Source organism: Patagioenas fasciata, chromosome 17, assembly GCF_037038585.1.
Source record: "Patagioenas fasciata isolate bPatFas1 chromosome 17, bPatFas1.hap1, whole genome shotgun sequence".
Lineage (NCBI taxonomy): Eukaryota > Metazoa > Chordata > Aves > Columbiformes > Columbidae > Patagioenas > Patagioenas fasciata.
Genome location: NC_092536.1, coordinates 5,571,464 through 5,591,517, shown reverse-complemented (window position 1 = coordinate 5,591,517; position 20,054 = coordinate 5,571,464). Strand labels below are relative to the sequence as shown.

The 20,054-nt window shown below is 46.1% G+C and overlaps 2 protein-coding genes across 11 annotated transcripts in view; one reads left to right on the top strand and one right to left on the bottom strand.

The window, feature by feature from the left end:
• MYO1H (myosin IH) overlaps positions 1–4,605 on the bottom strand; it is a 47,145-nt gene extending 42,540 nt beyond the window's left edge. For 6 of the 8 annotated variants that reach the window (XM_071816057.1, XM_071816058.1, XM_071816056.1 and 3 more), the window contains exons 1-3: positions 4,162–4,499; positions 3,105–3,243; positions 2,386–2,469 (exon numbers count right to left, since the gene is read on the bottom strand). The gene's annotated coding sequence lies outside the window, so the exon portion shown is untranslated. Of the gene's footprint in view, positions 1–2,385; positions 2,470–2,886; positions 2,976–3,104; positions 3,244–4,161; positions 4,500–4,538 lie in introns of those variants that run through there. The other 2 variants (XM_071816059.1, XM_071816060.1) reach the window with 2 other exon arrangements.
• Positions 4,606–4,811: 206 nt separating this feature from the next.
• FOXN4 (forkhead box N4) lies at positions 4,812–19,944 on the top strand. Of its 3 annotated transcripts, none has more exons than XM_071815837.1 (10): positions 4,812–5,030; positions 5,549–5,631; positions 14,213–14,376; positions 15,365–15,483; positions 15,581–15,694; positions 15,835–15,962; positions 16,322–16,418; positions 16,508–16,715; positions 16,901–17,290; positions 18,080–19,944. In XM_071815837.1, exons 1-10 carry the CDS (start codon positions 4,827–4,829, stop codon positions 18,328–18,330), a joined length of 1,758 nt encoding a protein of 585 aa, XP_071671938.1. In that variant the 5' UTR covers positions 4,812–4,826; the 3' UTR covers positions 18,331–19,944. The 3 variants fall into 3 exon arrangements, with proteins under 3 accessions (XP_071671938.1, XP_065707883.2, XP_071671937.1); XM_065851811.2 differs by having other exon boundaries at positions 5,546–5,631; positions 15,368–15,483; XM_071815836.1 differs by having other exon boundaries at positions 4,813–5,030; positions 5,546–5,631.
• The last annotated feature ends 110 nt before the right edge of the window (positions 19,945–20,054 follow it).

Below are 20,054 nucleotides of genomic sequence, written 5' to 3'. Positions count from 1 at the left end.
GCGGGTCTGTTTTTGTGGTTCTGCCAGCTCTTACAGCACGTGCAATAATGACTCTGCATTATTTCTGTTACAGGGGCATTTAGAAGCCCCAGGCCCACTTCTCCAGGCACTCTGCAAATGTGCAGTAGCGAGCTGGTTTCAGCCTCAGAGGAAATTATATATCAAATGGATAGTTCTGTTCCGTATTTTAGAGGGATTCTAAGACATATACAATGAGAAAAGTCGAGGTAAAAAGAACAACTACCCCCAATTAATTTTTTTTTCTGAACATCAGAATTAATCAGTAAACGCTGCATTCTAAAATTAAGCTGCGATACCAGCAAAGCAGCTTCTCCTTCTGATTATACACCTTACCCTTATGAACCTGGACGCACTGTGGTGGATTACACTGTATGATGATTTTCTTCCTAAGTATTAACAATTTAATGTTAAAATCAGGGAGTAGGCCAGATGGTGGTGTGAACTTCACGGCTATACAGGGCAGCAATACCTTCTTCATGAGGATGAAGATGAATTTCTAACAGAACAGACTAGCAGCACCTCACACAGAGCACGATGGCTTCTGCTGAACAGGGAACAGCAGGCAGGAGTTTTAGTAACAGCAGTAATTGGAAGCTGCCAAACTACTAAAGGAATCACTGTTTGTTGCCTAAAGATGCAACACACACACACACCAAAAAAAGGAATAAGAAAAGTAGCGATAGGCTTAGAAAGTAAAAATGGGATCCTAAAGTGTGTAAAATGTATCCCTTTGTTTGTGATAGATATCATGAACCTTTTCCACAGCAAAGGCATTTTAAAATGTAGCTTTTTCTGAATAAACCAGGCGCTAAGACCTCCAGTGGGTTTTCCTTACCTTAGCCATGAGGAAGGCCTTTTTGTCCGTTACATCCATGCATGTAATCAGTGATTGTGCCTTTTGTAAAACCCAGATCCACCATCTGTATGCTCCCAAGTGGTTAGACGAGCACTAAAACCCCATCCCTATGGGATTAATCTGCAATTTCACACTAAATGATTTTTAAGTACAATTTGTTACAATACAGTATTCTAAAAAAACCCCACAAAACAAAAAAAACGGTCCTTGCTTTTGCATTGTAAAAAAAGGAGGAAGCTTTTAAAATTTCCTGTATTTAAAATGGGTTGTGTGGAATCCACTTGCATATTAGTTTAATTCAAATATGAATGCACACATCTTGCGAAAAGAACCTTTGGGTAATTGAAACAGTTGCTTTTTATTTCTGAGGGAATGAATACAAACACAAACTGAGAGTCCGTGCACTGGCAGGGTGATGAAGTGTAACGTCCTTCCCATTTTCTTCAGGGACTGAGAATGTGTGTGATGAAACTGCGGTTTAAAATGTAAATAGAATATTTCACTTTTGCACTGAGGGGAATGGAGAGATGAATTGTAAAAGCATGGGGTAAATAAAGGAGGAGCTAAAGAATCCACTCTTTCACATTAATAAAAAAGCTGGCTTGAAATGTGCAAGGAAATTATTCCTTTTTAAGAAGCACTAACCACTTTTAGAAGCACCTGTTTCACCAAACAGAGGGCACCAATCTCAATTCACATCATTATTTCCTCCACATATTTTAGATAGCCAGCTGAAGAAGGATGAGAACTAAAATCAGAAAACACGTCAAATGAGGAGTAAGAAGATCAAGGGTCAGGACACACTGATGTCCTTTTACAAAAAAAAAAGATGCTGAGTAAACATGAAGCTGCTCTTCAGCCATGCTGGGTTCAATGCAGAAACCTGAGTCCCAGTCCAGCTTGGTCTGAAGTGGGGGAAATACTTTCATTTTACATGAGCTGTCATAAACCTCTGGTTTTGAGGGTTCCTCAACTCTCTTATTTTAAAGCACACATGAGAGCAGGGAAAAAAAAAAAACCAAAGTTGTTTTATGATGACCTCAGCTGGTAGCAAAATGAATTCAGTTCAACATCCAAAGAAAGGTTGAATGATAGTCTATAGAAATTTGAGCTGATTTTAGGAGGAATTCACACACAAGGAAGCCAATGCCTTTACAAAGTAAATCCTTCCTTTGCCTCTGTTTTATTGCATTATTTCTTTGCTACAAACTAGTTCCTTCAAAGAAAGGAACAATTTTAATGCTGAACATTATATTATTTGAAAGGCTACATGTGATTTTACATCCTGCCAAAATAAACTAGATAGAAATTGGATAAATAGAAATACCTAATGCTCATTTCTTTGCTAATATTCACAGCAATAATAACTTCACTTGTGTCAAGTGAACTTGCCCTATTCCTTAACTTGCACAAGACTATAAATTAAAACAACTGGCCGTATTTTGCATTGTCTCATTTTAAACCATGTAAAGGAACCAAACTAACGTATGTAAGAAAACAATACTCACCGATATTCCTTTTCATGCTGTTTTCGTGCCATTCTCTTGGACAGCATAACGTCTCCGGTGTAACATTAACTGTGTGAGAAATACCTAAAACAAGGAAAAAATGGCTACAGTCCATCTCTCTGAATCCAATCATCATCTTGTAGCTCACCTGCACTCAAACTTTATACTGACATAACACAAAGCAGTCAAAGAACTTCTGAAAACATATATGGAAGTAACAGCAAAAACATTAATGGTAACTTCTAAGGTTAGGTGCTTACTGCAGAGACTCTGCTTTTCAATCTGTTTGATAATTTTAACAGCGTTTTAGCTGGTAACTGGTAGGCTCCACCACCTGCTCTGCTTAACACTTGTGAAAACCTCAGCCTGCAAAAATTAATGTGTGTGTTTCCCAAGGAGCGCTATGTGTCACCGTTACGGAGTCACACAGTAATTGAGGCTGGAAACAAGCTTCGGAGGTCTCTGCTCCAAACCTCTGCTTAAAGCGGCACCAAAGCAGACCGGTTTTGCTCAGAGCTCTGGCCAGTCACATTCTGAGTATCTCCAAGGGCAGAAACTCACTGTTGTAACATTGGGCTGCCCTCACTGTGAAAACTTCCTTCGTAATATTTAACTAAAACTTTCCTTGTTGCAACTTGCTACGTCCTCTCCTCAGTGTTTGGAGAACTAAGCTCTTTATCCCTTCACATTTCAGTTTAAGCCGCCCTTGTCCTCCTTACCTGCCACAATCTGGCCCTTCCGAGCAGGAGTTTGCAAATCACCCGAATGAGAGAAACGAATCTGCACCAAATGCATCGCTGCAAGGAAACCCGTCCAGTGAAAGTTCAGCACAACAGCTCAAGTGGATTCCAAGAAAGCCTAAAAGAAATGGTGTTTTATCTTTACCCCTCCTGCAAATATTAAGCTAGAGGAATGCTTTTTTTTTTTTAAATAAGTATTAAGCTACAAGGTAAGTATATAGCAACTAAGTTCACTTTGTAATCAGTTACAAAACAGCGCAACATGTCACTGTAAGTAAGGGAACACTTGCAACTGCGTAAACTCCATGTTTTGGGCTCTGGCAGTATTACGATTTTTTCCTTTCTTCTGTGTTTTGGTTCTCCAGATGTGTCTGGTATAGGCCTTGATGCTGAGAAGTATTGATTACCACCCATTTCTATTGACAGTAATTAACAGAGATTTGATGCTCATCAAAGTGAACAGATTGTCATTAAGAGCAGAAGAAAAGATCTCCCATCTTCGCATTTCATTCCCTCTAAGCCATGAAGTAAACTGTCAAACACAAGGAAATAAATTTCTAGGCTGATAGTTTGTGGGGCTGTCCCTCCGCTGGGACAGGGCTTGACCTTGGCTCAACTGTTTCACCCTCATCTCTGGCACACGGAGTAACACCGTCCCAACCTCACACCTTTATTGTCAGACTTCACTGTCTTCAAAACGCTTTGGTGAAAGAGGAACTAACAGTATGGCTATCGGACTGAATTCTTCCTTTTCTTTTTTAATGCGTTTACCTAGGTAAACAAAGGTGCTCACACCCACCAGGCACCCTGCTCTCTGTCCCACCCAGTACCCCCAGCCCCACCATCCCCGTCCCCAGGGGCCACCATGGGCACCTTCCCCCTGCCCACCCCACAAGGGAAGAGCCCCTCTCGCCTCCCTGCAGGCCCATGGGGCGAGCGCCCCCTCCATGGGGCAGGGACCCGCTTCCTCTCTAACCCCCCGAAAAGCCATTTTGTCCCCCCGGGTTCCTCGCAGCCCAGCGCTGCAGCCCCTCACCGCTGAGGCGGCAGCAGGACGGGGGGACACGGCACCTCCCGCCGCCGGGCCCGCCTGAGGGAGCTGCCGGGCGTTCCCGGGCACCTTCCCGCGGAGGCGCAGGGGGTGGAGGCCGGGCCAGGCACGGCGGGCCCAGCGGCGGGCGGGCAGGGAGAGGCGGCCACAGGCGCGGCCTCCATCCCTCTTCCCGCCGCGTCCGAGCGGGGTCTGACCCGCTCTCCGCGGGCACCGGCGCAAGCGCCCTCCGGGGCGGGCAGCTCTGCCGGGGCCGGTCCGCAGGACAGCCCCCGCCTCCCTCCTCCTCACACATTTATCCCCCCCCGCTCAAACCGCCGGTGCCCGTTTGAACCAGCTGGGTGGGTCCCCCTCCCTCTTACATTCTCTGGAAAGTTGCAAAAAGTTGGGCTGTGGTTTTGGTTTTTTTCCCCTTTTTTTTTACCCCCCTCGACCTTTTTTTTTCACCCCCCGCCCCTTTTTTTTTTACACCGCCCCGACCCCCCGCACCTCCCGGCCCGCCCGCCCTCCCAAAACTGGGTCCCGCGGGCGCTGGCGGGGCGGGCCCGGGGGGCCGCGGGGGCCGCTCGGCGCTGCGGCGGCTGCCGGGAAACGCCGCGCTCCCCCGGCCCTGCCCCGGCCCTGACCCTGCGGGCGGCCCCCGGCCGCGCATGCTCCAGGCTGGACAGCTCCTGAGAGGGAAATTTAAAAACGCGCCGGAGCCCGGCCCCACCGCGACTCGTCGCGGCTCCGAGCCGCCGGCTCCATCCCCCTCGGGGCAGCTCCAGCCCCCCCGAACCCCGCCCCTCAGAGGGAGACCCCGCCGCGCCGCAGCCGCGGAGCTCCGGCCGGGCCCCCGGGCCCCGGCCCGCCAGGTTTGTGGAAGGAGCCGGCAGGGCCGGGCCGGGAGGTGCGGGGGGTCGGGGCGGCGGGACGCGGGGCTGCTCTGGCGCTGCCCGGGGCGGCTCGGCGGACAGCGGGCTCGGTTCCCCGGGCTCTCCTGGGCGCACTCAGACCATCGCTTGCTTTTCCTTAACGCTACGCGGCTGCTTCTGTGGGAGTTTCAAAGCAACCCCGAGCTGGGAGCGTTCCCCAGCTGATTCCGGTGCTCCCAGTACCGACATCCCAGCCGCCCGCCGAGCCCGCAGTCCATTGATGCTCCCTCCATCACGGGCTACGTTCCCTTTCTGAGCCTTTTTTTGTTTGTTTCCCCCGTAAAACATTTTCCTGCATTGCCTGTCCCAAATAAACCAATGCAAGCGGAGGTAAAGGTGATATAGATCGGGCTTTACTCTAGTCCTGGGTCTGAGCCGGGGTTTTGTGCCTCCTGAAGTGCTGGATAGCGGCTGCTGCCTCACCCGCTGCTTCTCTGTTCTTGTCTTTTGCCAAGGAGATGATAGAAAGTGATATCCCGTCCATAATGTCAGGAATCATTAGGAATGCAGGGCAAAACCACCACCCGTCACAGGAGTACAGGTGAGGCTTTTATCCATTTCAAAAATACGCACTGCGCTCTCACAGCCTGCTAACTGATGTTGTTTTCTCATTATGTCCTAAAAATACCCTGAGCATATAGAAATATATATATATATTTAAAAGTTAACTGCATCATTATCATTTCTCCACTCTAAATTAGATTTCTAAGCTGGTCACCGGTTACAATGTGTTGCTTATTTAGAAGCATTCCTGTTTAAAGTACTTCAATACTAACCTATGCTTGATAAATACACCTTCAAACCTTGGGCTGACCTTCCAGTAAGCTCTCTCTACTGTATGAGTGTTGCCAGAGAATTATGTTCTTTTGAAAAAGTAATTATTCAGAAGTTCCCTTTCAGATCACATTTTGCATTGTTTCAAAGCAGTCACAGAGACACCAAATGAAGTGCAATAGACACTGGGAAAGTTTTTCATTACAACAGGTACTCCAGAGCACTGCCTTCTGTCAAAGTTGTTCTAATATCAATGGGAACAAACCTAGATCTGTCAACAGACTTTGATAACTTACCTATGCATCCATTTATCACTTAAAAGCATTGTTAGAAGTCATGGGATAGTTCTGCATGAATTACAGTGCACTGGGTTAAGTAAGGTTGCATTTCATCACATGATGCAAAGTTCCAAGAAACACGGAATAGCAGAACGTGATCTGGTTCTCACAGTAAAAGAAAAAATATATATATATTGTTTTAAAATGAGGAGCGAGAGACCATCACCTTCCTCCCAGCCTGAGGGTGTTTCCCCCCATTTCTCTGGGTAAAAGTGGTCAGCCGCAGGTATTCTTCTGTCAGCCTCTATTCAAAATGCAAACGCTGCACTGCAGCCTCTTGCAGCTCAACAAGTGATTTGTTATACTCTCTGAAGCCACTGTGGAAAAAGGTTTGTGGAACTCTCTTTTGCTGTTTATTAAAGCACGGTTTGCTCTAGGCATTTTTGTTGGCTATGTAAGTATTTGTAAAGAAATTGTTCAGTATTTAATGAAGGCTACGGATGAGAGAGACTTCTGGGTACTTATATTTAAGTCTGTATCTTCAGTGCCCTGAAGAACATACCACCTTAACAAAGACCCTTTTTATGAAGAGAACTATTCTTTAACTCATAGCTGCAGAAATAAACGCTGGTTTTTTGAGGAGAAAGATAGGATTTATCTTACTACCAGTAAAGGAATTGTAAGAGTTTCTTCTTCTATTCAGAAGTCAGCTGCTTTTAAAAACTACTTTCAGTTCTCTGTTAAGCGTTTTGAACTTGAAGATCGCAGCTCTCTAAAGTTTTTAACCCACTTGTGATTTCTTTAATGCAGCTTTAAAATGAATTATTTGACCTCATTTAATAGTGGCAAATTCTGATAAAAATGCATAAAATCTGAACTGCACTATAAATGCAGAGCAGTATTTGTCCTACTTCATGAGAAAACACTTTGGATTATGTAAAAGAAAATCTTTTAGACTGAATGATTTTAAGAAAAGAATAGACCTGTCAAATTCTATCAGCTCTGTTTACTCTCCTGCTGTCACCACAGTCCAAGACTGGAACCCACAGTCCCGAGTGCGCCATGGGGGAGCATCAAGGCTCCGCAAAACGGGGAATGGCCTCCAATTAGTGAGCGGGAGGCTGGGGCTGTGCTGAGAACACTCTTCTGTCTCACTTGGAACCTTTCAATGGGGCGGTTGACGTGGAGGGGACCGGCCTTTCCTGCGGGCGTGTGGGAGGAAACGCCATAAGGGAGGGTAGCGCATGGGTGTGTGAGCAGGGACCAAATTGGCGAACACCAATGAGTTTTTATGCTTTAAATTTGAAACTACAGGATTTTTCTTATATTTTCTTTTTCTTAGTGGACCGGGAAAAAAAATCCCCGATTGCAGCAGGTCTTTTAATTCTGTGCATCCAAAGCATCTATAGTAGATTTGATGTGGCAATAGGGTAGCGATGAGGATTAGGCTGCTATGCAAAGTCCAGGGACTATTTACTCCACAGTAAAATGATTCCAGACAAATATCTCTTCCACCGATGCAGCTGTGGGATATAAAACATCCTGCTGTTCAGGAATGACTAAGGGCCATCATCTCTTCTCTGATGATTATGTTTTTATGGTGCTGTCACTGCCCAGCTACCAATGCAAAGTAATACTTCATATTGGCAGTTGCCTCTCTTGCTCTCACAGAGAAAATACCACTACATTCAATAATTTAATAACTGTAGTAGTGACAAATATTTCTAAAGACTTCATTTTACATTTCATAAAAGTAGATAATTGTAGCACAATGGGATTTTTTTAAACCTTAACACTTTATTCTTGTTAAATATAATTAATAATCTGATGCTATGTCTTAGTTGTAAATATTCTGAGGTTTAAATCAAAGTAATAGGCAGACTACACGTTTACTACTCAGTGGTGCGCTTGTGGTTATTCAGCAGAAAGTTATGTAAATTATAGGAGCCAACTCGAAGGCAACGAAATTAGAGGTGAGCTCCTATGGTCTTCCATGGAGTTGGTCTCTGAGAAACGAGGTTCTTCAGTTCATGAACGCTGTGGTCTTCAAGCAATATTTTTAATTGAAATGTGCAATCTATCCTTCCCCAGCTTAATTTGATTTAATATACACAACAGCACAGGAGAAGTGAAAGATCTGCTGTGAAGCACAGACTTAGATTTCATGTGCTGAGAGTGAGCAACAGGAGCCCCAGGGAGGCAGACACGAGGCTCAGGCGGGCCTGGACTAAGGCTGCAAAAACACTTACAGACCTGTAAGTTCTCTCCTGGTGAAGATTCAGTGTTATCCTAATTCAACGTTCTTGATTTTCGAATGCAGTAGCATGCTCGTTTTTCTCAGGGACTGTCCCATTCCCAATCTAGGGACAGTTACATGTGGTTTATTACATATCAAAGAATAAACCATGACATGAAAAACAGGCCATTAGAAGAGAGGCAAAGCATAACTTGCAATGGATTATTTGGAGTATGTCAAAATCCAAAATTAAGGAATCAAATCATCACTCTAGGTAACAATGTGGCATCTATATTTTGAAATAAAGAACTAAAGTGCATAATTTGATTTGAGAAAATAGTATTACTTAAAATGTAAAGATGAATCTAGATCAACAAGATAAACTATAACTTCATGTTTTGCAACTCAATATTTTGTGACCACATTTCTATATTTTATATTACTATGGATTTCCAGTTGATAGAAGTCTTACATAGTATTTTGAAGGCCTTGAAATTAATTTCTATACATGTTACCCAGGAATTTAGTTTTAAATAGTTAACTTTTTGACCAGAAGTTGTGAATCAGTCATTAATCGTTCAACATATTATTAGGCTATATCCTCCTTCACCCTACTTAATTGTCCCTTTGGTTCTTAAAAATCTGTATTTATTAGCTCATTAGATAGTCTGATTACATTTTTCTTGTAATAATCACATTATGCTATCATAGCTTAGCTTAAAATCATATTAAGAAGCACAGTCATATAAACACGCAACTGCCACATTCCCTACATCCTGGGCGTGACTGCATTATAGTGGTGAAAAAGGTGAAGAGTCTTTATTTTGCCGACACGGGTACATTTTAAGTGTCCTAAGTGGTGCCCTCAGCTCTGGTTTGGCACTTGGGTTTCTGAAGAGCAAGCAGCAGCTCAGGACCCGACTGTCACCCCGGGGACGGACGGAGCCTGAGAGTTTGCACGGAGGAAATTTCTGCAGACAAAAGGTTCCAAATGCAGAACTAACGAAACCGTAATTGTTCCTGAAGAAAATGTCAGTGTCCATTCCCTTGACACCATGTGTGTCTGACAGGGAGTGAGATAATGACTCGATGTGTCGGAGGAATTTCATCACAGTAGTTGCTTCATTCTTTCAAAAAAATGTGAGAAACCTCCTAGGAATCAGTCAAACTCAGGCTGCTGTGGATTGATTTAAGTGGATTAGCTCAACTGTTTCCTATGCAGTTCCTGAAATGTGCTAATCGGTATTAATAAAAAATTGTGGCCCTTGCTTCTCAAATGGTCTTGCAGTTACAGGCTGGTTTGTGGGGACTGTTTGTACCCCGGCGATGTCCTGGTGGCTTCTCAGGCTCGTCTGTCTCAGGTGACACCAGACCGAGGTTCATGCCCTACCTCACATCCAGGGCCTGACTGTCCATTGAGAAGGAGGGAACAGAGAAGGAATTTGGACATTTTCAGCACTGCTGTGAGATCTCAGATGCTCACGGCACATCACTCTAATTTTACCCATTTAAAATATCTTAAACGTGCAGAAAGCAGAATTGCTGCTTGGCCGCAGCAAGTGATGCACTTTAGATGGGTTCTAACAACAGCGCAAATCAAAGGGTAGTATATTTTATATTCCCTTTACACTGGAGTAAATAAGTACACAAAGTCCCAGGCAGACAGGTCAGCTCAGTGCTAATGAACAGCAGCTGAAATGATGTTAAAGGAAAAAATAGCTTCCCAGATAGACAATGCTCCTGGTTTTAATTCCTGTAGTGCCTGGTACTTTTACACCTCTTTGCATCAAGGAGAAGCTCATTTTGATATTAGTCGCAGGTTTAGTGTTTTGTTTCTTTTCTGTAACAAAACAGATTGCAGAGTCAGATATCGGCTGCACTTGGCAAATCCGAACCTCAGGATGGTTTTGTGGGTAACACAGAGCAGGAGCGAGTGGCTGGGAGCTCAGTGCTGACATCGCTCCTCGCTTCCTCTTAGGCTTCAACTAATCACGTAGGTCACTTGTGATTCACTTTCCCTTTATCCCATACCAAAAATGATGTAATGAAGGGTTATGAAACGCAGAGCTCAAATATATAAAAGTCTCCAGGAGCACATCTATTTGTTGTTCTGGTAGCACTAAGTACCTCTGCAGAAGGTTTTGGGAGAATCATCTTCTCTTCTGAACCGTGGTGTAAGAAAAGGAGAACAGCAACACCTGACAGGGTAATCATGTTATTTGCTTTTCCTCACTAGCTATGGTTCCCATAATCAAAAATTTCTCGAGTAGTAGCTCAGGAGGAACTTGCTGGTTGTCCCTGGAAAGCTGCCTCATTTCTGCTCTTCCTTCCAGCAAGGCCAACAGGCTCTAGGGACCGTTGTCTGATGTGCTCCCAGTTTCTCTGTGACTGCAGGCAGGAAGGTCTGGAGCTCAATACTGGGAAATCTGGAAAGGGGTCTCATTCCAAGGGATATTTTTCCTGATTCCAGAAAAGTAAACTTTGCGCAGGCTGGCTGGTGGCTGAGATCTATTGCCCTGATTAGGTAAATATTTTGGGCCGTGCATGATGGAGCAGATAGCAAACATTAATGCTACCTCTGAGCAATCCTGTGTCACCTGCCATAGCTCTCAGGGCACTTTTCTCAGGACCCCAGCATCCTTGGAGGAGAGGAGAGGAGAGGAGAGGAGAGGAGAGGAGAGGAGAGGAGAGGAGAGGAGAGGAGAGGAGAGGAGAGGAGAGGAGAGGAGAGGAGAGGAGAGGAGAGGAGAGGAGAGGAGAGGAGAGGAGAGGAGAGGAGAGGAGAGGAGAGGAGAGGAGAGAACTGGGGCTCAAATGCTCAGCAGCGTGCAGATTCTTACTGATGCAGGTGCTTTTCTAGGACAGAAACACACAGAACCAGGAGGGTGTTTTCCTGCCTAGCTGTGAAAGGAGAAGGTAAAAATGTAGTCGCGTAATTTCAACACACCTTTAAAAATAATGTCATGTTTGCCACACATTGGGTGTGACTGTAACCTTTTCTTTGCAGGGGTTGAGCAGCTCAGCCTATGTCCCAGACAGCCCTGGGGAATGTGCAGCAGGGGACATTTTCCGTAGTGTGCATTAATTACAGCGTATCACTATTTATCTCATTTACATGCAGTGAAAGGCAGTGGCTGCTTTTACCACAGTGCCCCATTGTGCCAGGGCCGCGAATGCCCAGCCGAGGATCTCCGAGTCCTGAGGTTTGCCCTCAAATGTGAGACGAGAAGGGTGGCTGAGGGCAACAGAATCAAAGTACACACAATATTATAATACGTACTTATATAGTTGTAGCTGGCTTGGCACAGGTGATTTTTCAGGTCAGAAAGATTGAGCCCTGTGAGATTAAAGCTGTTACTGTGCACAGCTCTTTCCAGGGGTGGTTAGATCAGCATTTCTTCACCAACAGCAGACACACACCGAGCCTGCGTACCGTCAGATAAGGTGGTTTTATGCTGCAGAATGTATCTCGGTCTTTAAAACACCTCAGACAGAGATGGGCATACTTTAAGCAGCTTCACCTTCTTTGAGACACATGAAATTTAACATTGGTTTTGAAGAGAACCTGAAGAATAAGCCTTAAATGTGAAATACTGTATTCTGACTAAATATACCTTTAACCCCATTATTAATGAAAACAGTTATTTTGAGAGCTAACAACTCCATTTTTAAAAAGTGTATAAGTGAACAGACAATTTTAAAAGAAATGTAAACTCAAATTCGAACTGCCGTGCCGTGCTAGGATAGGGAAGGGGAGGAAACAGCTTCATCTTGTAAAAAGAGCTGTCGCACACACTTGTCTAGTTATTGTATTTAAAATAGAGCCTAATGGCTGTTATATCAACTTAGAAGCTCAGTCACCTCCCTTGCCCGGTCTGGACCCGCAGAGGGAGGGAGCACGTGGCTCCGTGTCCCGAGGATGCTCTGGGGGACACACTGTGCCCAGCGGGGGACTCGCAGGTTGTGCTGGTGTCCACGGCTGGAGAGATCCCCAGGACGAGCGTGCCTGGGCTGACCATGGAGCACAAGCCTTTATTTCCCCCAAATATTTATTTCTCAAGGCAGGACGGCTGCGGCGGTGCCTGCGGTGCGGAGCGGCTGGTGCGGTGATAGGGACAGGGGGGCAGGAGCAGGATCCGTCGCTGACAGGAGGCGTGTGCGGTGGGTGCTGACCCTCGCCGCCCATCTGACCCCGTTATTTGTTGGAGGAACTGACTTGTCTGGGAGGACTGGCAGGGACCGGGGTGCCAGATGGCATGTGGATGTGTGTTGTGTGTCGCCTGTCATTCAGCCAGATTAATGTGAGGTTTGTAAAAAGGAGGAGGGAGGAGTGAAAAAGAAACAAACCCAAAAAACAATTAAGCAAGAATCCCAAAAACAATCGAGGCCACGTGCCAGCGGTCGTTGGATGCACAATGGGTTATCGGCTTCCCATGAATGGGCCCAACTGTTGCAAACGACATGAGCCTGCCCATTTTTCAAATCATTTAATGCTCTTGTTTACTTCCAATCCAGCCAATCTCCAGGCCAGGAGAGCTGTCACCTGATAGTCTTTTTATGTATTTAAGTCCCTGGCTTCACAAAATAACTGAACAGCGGTAACCATGGCAATGCTAATTATTGCACTATAACTACAGTAGGAGAAAGAAAACAGGGTAGGCTGCAAGAGGGACTTGAAGATGGTTTTTGGCCGGGATTTGAGCTTTTGGCTCCTGGTATGTGGTGTTTGTTGTTTGTTTGGTTTTTTTTCCTTTTCTTGTTTTCAAAATCTTTGTACAAACAAATAAATTACATTCTGTTTTAAAGATCTCCCAGATAATAGTTTAGGGAACTTTGATATGTGTTTTTGGAAATCATGAATAGAGGAGCTGAAAGCTCCTGGGCAGCCAGGCAATAGAGCCCTGCCTTGTTCTTTTAAGCTGATTTAGAAACGTGTAAAACATAAAAGATGCTTCAGCAAGAGACCAGATTGATTTAAGGCTTCTGCATCTTCATTTGGCAACAAACACACGTTAGTACCACACAGCTGGCTTTAACTCGTCCATGAGAGAGCTTTTTAAAGCCTTTGTTTTGAAAGCAAAATCAACTACATCCAAATAAACTTTGTTGTTCTGATAAAGATGTTTTCCTGAACGTGAATCCCTTCGGGTTTACCCTGGGTATCTAATGATAACCTCCTGACATGTTCTAATTCCTGCTTTACTCCTCAAGGCAACACTGCTTAACACAAGTAGAAGTAGTTTAATCCTTCATTTGCAATAGTTCTTTTATTGACTTAATTGGAATTTTGACTACACAGGAATTTTTGAGTACTGTGCAGGTATTTCAATAGTTCAGTTTGGTACCATGTGCACCCCCCAAGCCAAACAAAGCAGGTGGGATGGAGCATGCAAAATGTGTCAAAAACGGAGCTTTCCAGCAAAAGCAGCCTGTCGTGGCTCTGCGGGGCTTTGTTGGTACAAGCAGGCGGTCTGACAGGTTCCTTCTGCAGCAAGGCCAAACAAGGGCCAATTTCCAACAAATGTGAAAATAATGAGTCAGCGTTGCTTTTTTTTTCCTAGGCAGTTTCTCCTCTGGGTTCTTACACCTTCTTCCCCCACAAACACTGCACAAGAAGTTTTCTTAACCGAGTGTTTCAAATCGTCATTAGGTAAAGGGCGGTGGTAACCAGCTGTGAAACCAGAGGTTGCACATGAGTTCTGCAAACTGAATTCCAGCCTGACGTATTTTCCCCACTGATTTACGTGAGCTTTGGCATCCCAGTCCTGCCCCCTCTCACGGGGACAGTGCAGCAGCACCTCCGCTCCCTGCTGACCCTTCCTGCTCTTTTGCAGACTCTTGGCTTCCGACCCGTCCCAGCTGAGTGACGATGACCTCCCCAGTGACCTGCAGTCCCTGTCCTGGCTGACATCTGTTGATGTCCCTCGTTTACAGCAGATGGCCAGTGGAAGGATGGATTTTAGCCTTGGTGCCCAGAACGCGATGCTACATCAGACAGGTAAAGCATCAGGATGTGAAATAACTGCTCTTTAAGCAACACAGCCTGCTGACCTGGAGCCTGTTGTCTCCTTGCTGATCCATTTCCTTTGTTTTGAGAGGAAGAGCCTGAGCAGGGATGAGATGTTAGGATCCCACTGGCATTTCTGCTCAGGGTAATTGCTGGTGCCTTGTGTGAACGTGGGCCAAGGTGCTTTAGACTTGCATTTCAGAGGTTTTCAACAGCTTTGAAATTAGGTAATTAGCCTCTCTTGTTTGTTTCAACATTGGTAAAATTAAGAGTACCTTATTTTGGTGACAACCAATGATAGGACAAGGGGCAATGGGTACAAACTGGAACACAGGAGGTTCCACTTAAATATGAGAGGAAACTTCTTCACAGTGAGGGTGCCAGAGCCTGGCCCAGGCTGCCCAGGGAGGTTGTGGAGTCTCCTTCTCTGCAGACATTCAAACCCGCCTGGACACCTTCCTGTGGAACCTCAGCTGGGTGTTCCTGCTCCATGGGGGGATTGCACTGGATGAGCTTTCAAGGTCCCTTCCAATCCCTGACATTCTGTGATTCTGTGATTTACCCCTTACCTGTTTTCTTCATGCAGACTTACAGCATACACTCACTGAACGCCTTTCTTTCCTTTCTGAACATCCTTTAGGTAAACACACTTGTTCCTGAAGGCGTACAGATCCTTCTGCAGTACAGATAGTGCTGAATGTGGTTTTTTTTCTTTTGTAAGATACTGTGTGTGTAACACCACTGTGGACTGTTAAACAGCTGTCATCTTTCCTTCCCTGCACAACAAGTTTTCAAAACAGCTGATGTCACCTTTGCAATCTGTGCAATGCTCTGGGTTCTTTGGGGATGGAAAGGCACCGAGAGGTGTGATTATCCACTCCAGAGCTTAGCTGTGTTCAACTGCATCTATTAAAAGTAAATGTTAGCTGTCTTTTCTGAAGTGTACTTTCATGTGAATGTTACCTTTACTTTCTCCAAGCAGGGCCTGTGGCGAGCAATATGCACTCAACAGGAGCCGCTGGAGCCATGATACATGTCCAGGCCAGCCTGCCACAGGGGATCCTGGGACTGAATTCTATTTCGACACATGGAGCAAATGTAAGAGCAGGCCTCTATGGCTTATTATTGCACCACTTCTTAGGAAAAAATATCGGTAATTTCAAGACTGACACATCTGTTGTCTTCATCTCGGCAGATGAGCCAGTATGCTGTAGGTGGGCAGCCATCTCCTGGCTTACAAACACAGCAACAGCTCTTTCCTCCTCCTCATTCACAGCAGGTGTTCACGCTAGCACAGAACACACAACAGGTACTGCTATTTGCTCGTGATCTGTGTCTTGAAGTACCTACCAAGACAATCTCTAGAACTTTCTTAAAATAAAAACATTAAAATATCCCTAAACCTACATTCTGCATTTGACATTTTCCTTCTTTCCCTCCCGCACACAGTGTAACCCAGCAGCGATCTACAACCCGTCCTACGGGACACAGCCTCACTATGCTCAGCCACGCCTGGCTCCTCACGCCGCCCAAGAGCTGCACCCAAAGCATTACCCCAAGCCCATCTACTCGTACAGGTGAGTAGAGAGCAGAAGGGCGTCTTGCCTACACCTGTTGTAACACTATAGTTGTGGCAGGATGAGGGTTCGGTTCCTTCCAAAGGGAACAAAAATTCCATCATCTGCCCAGGAGTTCTGCCTCTGAAAGGCAGTGGGAACAAGCAAACTGGTTCCTGGACATCGGTGTAAAGTCAGAGTAATAGCACAGAGGAGTAAGATCTGCAGGGTCACAGGGTGACTTGTGAGTGCTTGCAAAAGGTAATGCCATGGTCAGGCAGCTCTTTGTGTCTCAAGAGATGGGTCCAAGGTTGCCAGGCCAGAAGAAGGAGCGATGGCTGAGCGTACACAACCTGTTGTTATTTCCTGTGTTTCTGTAGTTGCTTGATTGCTATGGCACTGAAGAACAGCAAAACAGGGAGTCTGCCTGTCAGCGAGATCTACAGCTTCATGAAGGAGCATTTCCCCTACTTCAAGGTACGCGTAACGCCTGGCAGGTGGAAGTAAGAACATCACAAACACTTTGTTTGTGGGTTATTTCGCTAATGTCCCTGTGCCTCTTTCAGACAGCCCCTGATGGCTGGAAGAACTCTGTGCGCCACAACCTTTCCCTGAACAAGTGTTTTGAGAAGGTGGAGAACAAGCTGAGTGGCACCTCTCGCAAGGGCTGCCTGTGGGCTCTGAATCCTGCCAAGATCGACAAGATGGAAGAGGAGATGCAGAAGTGGAAGCGGAAGGACTTGGCTGCTATCCAGAGGAGCATGGCTAACCCGGGTAGGGCTGAAGTTACACTTCAGGGATGTCTTGGGTGCTCTGTGTAAGTCTCGTGTGATCATTTCTTTAGCTGAGTTAGGGTTTAGGAGGGAACTCAACAAGGATGAAGGCTAAGGGAAGGGAAGCAGATGGCATTTCATTAAACTGTCTCTCTTCTCCCCCGGGAATGGGTATTGCTTGTGCAGAGGAGCTTGACAAGCTGATCACTGACAGACCTGAGAGCTGCAGGCGGCCCAGCAAACAGGCAGAGCCCGAGATCTCCACCCTGAACCACGTGGCAGCGGCTCAAGGCCGAATCTCCATGTCCCAGCTGCAGCCTCAGCCCATCATGACGCTCTCGCTGCAGTCCATCCCGCTCCACCACCAGATCCAGACCCAGGCGCGCATTGCCCCGGACTCGCCAGCGCCCGCGCAAACGCCTCCTCTGCACACCCTGCCCGACATGAGCCGCAGCCACAGCCCTCTGAGCCACCACCCTGTGGGACGCACGCCGCCCGACTTCCTCAACGTGACGGCAGACATGAACACCGAGGTGGACGCTCTTGACCCGAGCATTATGGATTTCGCATTGCAAGGTATGGGAGAATGAAGCTGGGGTGGGGGGTGGCATGGTTTATGTGGTTATGAGCCATAGAATCATAGAATCATTTTGGTTGGAAGAGACTCTTAAGATCATCAAGTCCAACTATTAACCCAACCTTGGCACTAAACCATGTCCCTAATAACCTAATCTATACAACTTTTAAACCTCTCCAGGGATGGTGACTCCACCACTGCGCTGGGCAGCCTGGTCCAGTGCTTCACAACCCTTCACCAAACACATAACCAGGGTCCTCAGCAGGGTGCTCTGGGGTGGGATGTAACAGCTAAAACCTCGTGCTGGGTGCTGGCCGCTGCAGGGTGACATCCCTGGCTTCCTCAGGAAATTTCTGCCCAGCACTGGGTGGGACAGTAAGCACCTTCTCAGGCCAAGCGCAGGCATGGCAGGAGATGCAGGCAGGGACGTCCAGCGAGCTGGATCTGGGACACTATGTCACTCTGCCCCTGGCAAACCACAGTTCTACTCCTGCTTTGGTTTTCCCCTTCTGTGAAAGCAGATCTTCCCTGGTTTGTGGCTATGCCCAGCGTGGCCCTGGGGGTTCCGGTTAGCATGTAGTGGAGAGATGCAGCCTGGACTTCTGCAGGAACCAGGGGGCTTGGGGGGAACAGGCACATTTACCACCTTTGCGCTACAGATGGTACCACCTGCAAGCGACACTGGTTCTAAATAGCGGGTAAAGCCCTTTAGTTATAGACTGACCCCCATCACACCACGCCTGGGCAGGCTGGATGTGTTGCTGTGACCAGAATTTAATCTTTTAAAGGTAACATCTGGGAGGAAATGAAAGAAGAGAGCTTCAGCCTCGATACCCTGGGCGCCTTCAGCAACTCCCCGCTCCACCTCTCAGACTGTGACCTGGGCACCCCTGGCCTCATCCCCATCTCCAGCGGTAGCGATCGCTCCTTCCCCGACGTGCAGGTCACCGGCCTTTACGCCACGTACACCTCCCTGGACAACGTGGCGGCAGCTCAGTACATGAACCCCCAAGGCAACAAACCCATCGCTCTGCTCTGAGCTTCACACCGTCCCACAGACACCCTGCTCGGGGGCCAGTTTCTCCCCGCAGTTAAAATCTGACCTGAAAGCAGCAGAAGAGCTCCTCCTGCAAATGCCTGGGACGTGTTGGCATCTCCTGGGATGCAGCATGTGATGCCAAAATACTCGAACTGTCACTAGCAGAACCACTGGCACTGATGGCAAGATGAAGGGACACAGACACTTGTCTTGCAGGACCGGTGAGCTCTTGCGAAGGAGCTGGAAGGCATCAGGCAGCAGGAACTTTCACTGGAATGGAACTGAGCTAAAAAACAGTCCAGTAAAGGCAAACACATTTAATCGACACTGTGATCCAGGCTTATATGTGGCTGCTGTTAGGTCATCACCTCTACAGAAGCCAACACAAGTCAAGGAGCTGCAAACTGGAGTCCAAACTGCTTAATCATGGACCACGTAGAGGTTTTTTATTAAATTGCCAAATAACTATTGCCACTGAACAAAGACCCCGTACAGGTTCTGGAGACACTTGCACCACTAACGCTTTTCTGATATAACTACCGCTAATTTATTGTTGTGAGGTAGGAAAAAAGGAGCAAAAATACTGAAAATGAAAAAAATCAAGCCCATAGCAGACAACTGTTACATCTAGGCTTAAACACAAAGTCCCTACCCCGAGAAGCAAGTGGTACTACTGAATTGTTAAACTGATTGCTGGGTAGAAGGTTTTAGGAATTATGTCTATTTTTAGCAATTTTTAAAAAAATATTAGGTTTGTTTATAGTCTTGTGTATTGTGCTTCTGTCTGTTCTTGTGCTAGGCAGTATTACTATTTGTAAATTTATTTATATTTATTGTTATGAAGAGAAATTATGTAAACTGAGCACTGTTCAATTTTTTAAAATGCTGCAGAAAGCTGTTTTTACATCCACTAAATTATTCATAATCAAAATGCAACCATCACTGTTGTTACACTACATTTCCTTTAAACAAGCACTTTTGATACTGTGAAACTCATGTTTTTTAAAAAATTCAGAGACCAAATATTGTAACTGTACCATACCAATTCATAATAGTCTTTCTTTCCTAATTCACCAAGTAAAATTGATTCTAATGTTGTTTTTAACTTTTCGAACCCTGCTTTATACTTGGTAACATACACTGCAAAAAAAAAAAGGATGAAACATCTGAAAATATAAAAAGCAAACTGGATGTTGGAATTTAGCATTTAGTTTACTTACACCTCTGTGACCATGAAGTGATATTTATACCTCGTGTTTTGTCTCTCTGGTGCATCAATCAAACTTCCCCGTCCGACAGCACCTGGGATCATGTCCAGGTCTCAGCGCGTCTGGCTGGGGCTGGAGGCAGAAAACCGTCCTCAGCCCAAGTCCCAAAACCCAGAAGGTGCCGGATTCTGGAGCCACCCGGCTGAAAATCAAATGTTGTGAAGATCCAGGGCCAGAAAACACCTGTGCCCACATCCTCCCCAAGCGTGTGCCACAGCGACCTCTTCCAACAGGGCACGATGCTCCACGGCACAATTTATTGCCCAAGAACAAATGTGATTAACGATTGTTTGCTGTGGTTGGCGTCATCTATGATGTCTGCATTTTTTTTTAAATAAATATTTCTTAGCACTAAGCCTGGGTTGTTCTGGATGTGCTGCACGATGACTGCTCCGGTGCTGGGTGCATCGCTGCTGCGCCGCAAGCTCCAGTTCAGCATTCCATGGGAATTCTGAG

What these genes read in the sequence shown, in the direction of transcription:
- FOXN4 (XM_071815836.1), top strand. Translation starts at nt 4,827, where the DNA reads ATGCTCCAGGCTGGACAGCTCCTGAGAGGGAAATTTAAAAACGCGCCG. An exon ending in TTTCGACACATGGAGCAAAT is followed by an intron (nt 15,484 to 15,580) that starts GTAAGAGCAGGC and finishes TCATCTCGGCAG; the next exon opens with ATGAGCCAGTATGCTGTAGG. An exon ending in TATGGATTTCGCATTGCAAG is followed by an intron (nt 17,291 to 18,079) that starts GTATGGGAGAAT and finishes AATCTTTTAAAG; the next exon opens with GTAACATCTGGGAGGAAATG.